General features: G+C 35.2%; 1 protein-coding gene across 1 annotated transcript in view; it reads right to left on the minus strand.

Moving 5' to 3' along the window:
- Nucleotides 1-1729: 1729 nt before the first annotated feature.
- Serpini1 (serpin family I member 1) overlaps nucleotides 1730-6227 on the minus strand; it is an 85820-nt gene continuing 81322 nt past the window's right edge. The window contains exons 8-10 of the mRNA XM_023717809.1: nucleotides 5600-5686; nucleotides 2759-2848; nucleotides 1730-2058 (exon numbers count right to left, since the gene is read on the minus strand). Of these exons, the coding sequence (XP_023573577.1) occupies nucleotides 1982-2058; nucleotides 2759-2848; nucleotides 5600-5686 (254 nt within the window). The 3' untranslated portion in view covers nucleotides 1730-1981. The remainder of the gene's footprint in view (nucleotides 2059-2758; nucleotides 2849-5599; nucleotides 5687-6227) is intronic.

The raw sequence follows: 6227 nt of genomic DNA on the forward strand, positions 1-6227 counted from the left end.
GATTTCCAGTCAAAGCAAAAATCTGTAATTCCTGTTATTCTCTCAAATATAAAGATTCAAAACTTTGGTAAACTGTGCATGCTCTGTGTGTATGTGTTTATTTAGCAACATTCATTTTAAGGAAATGCAACTGAAGTATAGTATGTTGCTTTTTTAAGAAAAAGGAAAGTATTGAACAAATTATAAACAAAATAAAGACAAAAGAAAAGCATGATACTGTTCAGTATTATTTTTAAGCAGTCCACAAGCATGCTAAAAACAGGGATTACCTATTTTCTGGTGTCTAAATTACTGAAATATTTTAAGATAAACATTCTGAATAAGAGAGCTTACTATACATTGTATTTTGGCATCTTTAAAATCCACACAATTGTCTAATGATATTTGTCCCTCTGTTTAGGTGACATATTAACTTGGCCAGTGAACATACAGATAGAGCCATGTATGTAATGTTTATCAGGTATGTAATGATGAAGAATATTACAGAGTAAGAATATACTGAATCAATATCAGTTAAGCTAACTTGCATAAATTATAAAAAACAAGAGCACTATTTATAGTAAGATAAGATTTATGAATTGATAAATTCATATAATTTATAAGTCCTCTGAAAATATAAGCTGTAAAAGATAGGTACTGCCTATAAATGTCCTCATATTTTTAAACAGTATTATTTAAGTGTTCTACTATGCTGAGGAATTTTACATTTATGGATAGTATATAATAGAAAAAAAAAACACTTTATGAGTAAAAGCCTTCTTTGCTTTGGACAAATGCATTCCATTATCCATGCAATTTACTGTCCCATCCTGAACCTCTCCAACCTCTATGAAAATTATAGTCTTTTTGATCCATTTATAAGAATATCAAATGTGCAAACTTTATGTCAAGTGCAGTTTTGCTACCAAAGTGCCAGATAGCAAAGGCATCCCGGGGTGCTTGTTAGAAATGTACAGCCTTGGCCCTATCTACTAGGATCCTCAACGTAAGAAGCATTGACTTAATATACTTTTGATTGACCTAATTTTGTATAGATTAAACATATATCTAAATAACTATTATAGTCACATGTTACTTAACGTGAGGGATGTTCTGAAAACTACATCATTAGGAGATTTCATCTTAATGAGAATTTCAGAGAGAATTCTTACACTAGACCAGGTGGTACAGGTCAGTCTCTGGTCAGGGCCTCCTGCTGCAGTCAAGCAATGGTGCAAACAGGAGGTGTAAGAGGTCACTGCTGGCATCTAAGTGATAACCCTGTTTTACAGTAAATTTCCTAGATGTACAATAGTACACTTAAAAATAAATAATAAAAAGTATAGTACTATAATAAACATATCAACAAATAATGTCTACAGAGTTAGTATAGCTTGCTTTCTTTTTTTCTAACAAGTTTTGTCCCGGAGCTACACAAAAGTTGTTCAGTTTCTTGTACTGTATTACCCTTTACACAGATTCCAAACAAATGACAATTGGATTTTTGTGGAGTGCCTGGCTTCGCCTCACATATTATTACCTGTTATACATAAATGTATACTGCTAATTTACTTGGTGCTTTGATGATCCAGGGTTAGGAAAGATTTAAGAGGTCAAAAAAAAAAATCACTATTTCCTTACTACTTAGTGGCATCAGTGTTCTATGATTTCTAAACAAACATCATTGTTCTCCAGTTTAGCCTAGAGGTGTCTGTATTTTATGGTTTCTAAAATGAAAAACAGCTATTCACATGGTCAGTATGTACTTTTATTTTAAATAGCATCACAACAAGCACAATGACACAACAGGACCATTTCCTTAATACTGGTAACATTCCTTGACATCGCTGAATTATAATTTACATATATTGTTTCTATCTAGAACTATTTTAAATATCACCTTAAAACACTGAAATACTGTAAAACACAAATCTTAAGTATATACCAGTTGCAAACATAATGTGCTTCATTAATATTTTCCTTGTTATTCAAATAAAGTAATTTAAAGTTCTTCAAAATCATGTCCGCTTGTGTTCATTGTTTCAGGATGCATGACTCGTCCCATGAATAGGATTGTACCTGCATAAATTTAGAATTGAACAAAAGGTGGTGAATAAAAATTGGTTATTTATTCTTCTTGCTTATAATTAGCAAATTCTTTAACAATGAAAATAATTTTTATTTTAAAAATAATTTAAGGTGGATATGGTGAAGAATGACTGTAGTCTCAGCACACGAGGAGGCAGAGACAGAAAGATCACAAGTCTAGCCTAGCCCGAGCAACTCAGCCACTGAGAGAAAGTCTGTCTCAAAATACAAAATAAACCAGATATGAAGGCACACACCTGTAATCCCAGCACGAGGAGGGGCAGAGGCATCCGAACTGTAGGGAGTTTGAGGTGACAGTGGGCTACATAGTGAGTTCTAGGCCTGCCTGAACTGTATAGTGAGACACGGTCTCAAAACTGAGCAAGACAGACAGAAAGAGATAGAGACAGAGATAGAGGCAGAGATAAACAGAGAGATAGAGACGGAGAAAAAGAGAGGAAAGAAGATGGAAGGGAGGGAGGGAAGAAGGAAAGGGAAAGGGAAGAAATGATGAGAGAGAGAGAGACAGACAGACAGACACAGAGACACACACACACAGAGACAGAGACAGAGACAGTGACACTCCCTCAAATCTTTAAAAGGAATCTAACAAGTATAGTGGGTGGGAGGGGCCTTAATATAAAATACAAAATTTCTTTAAGGCGTTCTAATATTCTTATAACGCACTCACCAGTTTTCCTGTTCCTGATAAGAAAGAAAAATGGATGGTCGACAATGACTTGAGGGTATAGCACAGCCATCCTACTAATTGCAATCATTCCTACAACGTAAAGAGAAAGTAATTACATGTCTGTAGATATGCAGAGACTGATGGGCAATTTCTCAAAAGTATTTGTGTCTATCCAGTTAATGCAAGCGCAATCATCAGAAAACGAGTCTAAAGACTTAAAGAGAGAACCGATATTAAAATTTCTACTTGTTTTTCTTTTTAGACAGAAAACAAAGCAAGCACATTACATACAATTTCTTCCTTGCAACCCATCAAAAATAAAAGGCCTATTTATTCTATCTGGTATAAAAATTGTATTCTTAGTCTAAGATAAATATTTGTGCTTACTTCAAAATGTTCTTTCAATTAAGAGAAGACAAAAACACCTCAAGACAAAAACTAAAGAGAGCTTCTTTATATTCTTGTTGCTATTTCTTTTGCCTGAAACAGTATGTTTTCATAGCACACCGCCAGGGCTGTCATAAGTGAGCAGTGTGGCAGTGATTAAAGGGAAAATATGAATGTGAAGGATGCAGTCATGTTTCCGAAGGTGGGATATTGAATCTCCATGAAGTCTGTATCATATGGAGGATGAATATATACTTGCCACCAGGTGGTTAGTTGTCAGAAAAAAAGTCTATATTAAATTATACAATGTTTTAAACTTTTTCTCATATAGGATACTACTGTGTATATGTTTACCTCTGAAAGTACTGGTATTACTGGTAAAATTAAAAATGATGTGTACATGTGGTAAAAACAGCATGGTACTAGAAAAAACAATCTGAAAAGAAAAACAAAAGCACCCAAGAACAGAACAGTAGATGCACTCCAAGCACACTCAGCTACCTTATCTTTGACAAAGGGGCCAAATACCTTCACTGGAAGAAAGACCTCCTCTGTAATAAATGGTGCTGGGAAAATGGGCTTTCCACATGGTACACAGATACCTAGAGCCAGATGCAGTACACTAAAATTGAAATGGATCATGATCTAAATATCAAAACAGAAACACTTAACCTACTGGACGACAGAATAGTTAAAACTCCTGAAGAGAAAGACTTCATGAATGAAACCTCGATCACATAGGAAGTATTACGAAGAACTAACAACTGGGTTTACCTCATATTAAAAGGTTTTTGGGCTGTGAAGGAAATTACCAACAGAGGGACGAGACCAAGCACAGAATGGGAACAAATTTTTACTAGCAATTCCTCAAAGGACTATGTCCACAATACATGAAAAAATCAGACCCACCCCAAATTTAATGACTCTGTCCAAAAATAGGCATCTGAAATGAATAGCTATTTCTCAGATGAAGAAGTATAAACAGCAAATAAAATAGGAAAAATGTTCAGTATCACTGGTCATTCAAGAATTGCAAATTCAAAAAACACTGAGATTCCAGAAAAAAATGGCTACCATCAAGAAATCAGTAATAAATATTGGTGAGGCTGCGGGGAAAAGAAGCCCTTCTCTACTGTTGGTGGGAGTGTGGACTGGTGCAACCATTATGGACATTGCTACACAGATTCTTGAAAAAGCTGAAAGTAGAGTTTCCATCAACCCAGCTCGTCCCCTTCTAGGGATATTCCTGGAAGTGTTAAAAGCATCACGGCACAGTTATATATGCATACCCCTGTGTATGGCAGCACAATTCCTAACAACTAAATATTGGAAACAGCCCATATGCCACTGATATATGCACAGACAAATATAGTATTTATAAACAATGGAGTACTACTCTTCCATAAAGGAAGATAAACTTGAGGCATTTTTTTGTGCATGGATGCACCTTGAGAACATAATGTTCAGTGAACTAAACTCAACACACACACTTAGATACTGAACTGTTTCTGCTGCATGAGAAACCCGAGTGATAAATAATGAGCACAATACAGGATGGATATTGGGAAGTAGGAAGAAAATTCTCAAATGAAAGAGGAGCAAGAGGTGAGGGAAGGAAGGGAACATGGATTGAAACAAAAAAGAAAACAATGGAGACAAAGGCTTTTAAATGGCAAGGGGAAGACAGATTGAAGGGAGGGATGGGAATGGGCAAAAGCTAAGATATAATCTGTACAGGTACAAGTTCCTTATGATGAATGTGAAAATTATGCACCAATAAAAGTTAATTTTAAAAAATGTGGGCAAATAAGCTGACATTTCACCAAAGGCTTTCTGGTAAAATTTAATGAAAGCTATTGAACATCCCACTAAAGCAAATCCAAAGAAATAAAGAAAAAGAAAATGCAAGGGAAAAATATGATTCTCAGTTAACTAGGTACTTTAGGGAGGTGATTAGGTTAATTTTTAAAAATTCTTCATTTAAAATTATGATTTTATTAGTACCATTCAGTTTTAAATATTTAAGAATATTTATTACACCCATTATATATTCTTGTTTATGTTTATGCTTTTCTAACATTAAAACTTTTCATTACCAAAATTAAGAACCAACTTCGAAGAGTAATTAGGAAAGAAAATGATTAAATGAGCAGCAGAGAAATATTTAAGCAGGCAGCACAGCGCAAATATCTATTCTTGCAGAGCTGCAGATGTGTGCTGATTTTCATTAGGGAGAAAATGGAAATGGAGTTATGCTGTAAAGGGGCAGCGGAGTGCATGTACACTTCACGTCCTATTTAGAAATTTCTGGCTGCTTCAGCATCTGCTTGACTTCTACCTTGGAACAGAGTCAAACTTTTGGCTTGGTTCTGAAAATAGTCCCCTCCCCACCCAAGATGGCTTTGAAAACAAATCTAGAAGAGCAGAGATTTTAGGAAACAAGTGAGTCTGTACCTGAGACAGCAGCAGCCTCTGAACCTTCCTCATTAACCTCTATGAAGGACTTGTGAATTGCTTTGGAAAGGAACAGCTCTTTGTTATCTGCAAAAAGAGAACCCGAAGCATGTCTTTAGTACAGGACATCTTGTTTATCCTTTTGTTAAATGGCTTTCCAGACAGAAGACAAAGACAAGAGATAATGATGCAAGACTTCACTTAAAATCTGAAAGAACTATTGAAGAAGTGACTTTTACTTTGCCCTTAATTTATATTATCTTGATAATTTTCAATTTATTTTTATTGTCAATATTCTATTGTTTAATTCTTAAGTTTCCAGAAAAAAGCAGAATAAGACACAATTTTATACAATTCTATTTTAATTTGAAATAAAAGGTGCATAATGAAAACTGGTAAAACTCCAGAAACAATTAGAATTTTAAGATTTTTCTTTTCTTCTCTTTTTTTTTTTGGGGGGGGGAGGGAGGCGGCTCAGATTGCCCGGGGGGCGGGGCTGGCATGGCAGGTGTTGTAGGCATCTAACCTCCATTCCTGTGCTTTGCCTAAGCTTGCCTAAGCAGGCTGTTTAGACTGCTGAGCTATCTCACCAGCTGGGTTTTTCTTTTCTCAACCTAATCTCTATTAC

The sequence above is a fragment of the Octodon degus genome, unplaced genomic scaffold, assembly GCF_000260255.1.
Source record: "Octodon degus isolate 3935 unplaced genomic scaffold, OctDeg1.0 scaffold00055, whole genome shotgun sequence".
In the NCBI taxonomy this organism is placed as follows: domain Eukaryota; kingdom Metazoa; phylum Chordata; class Mammalia; order Rodentia; family Octodontidae; genus Octodon; species Octodon degus.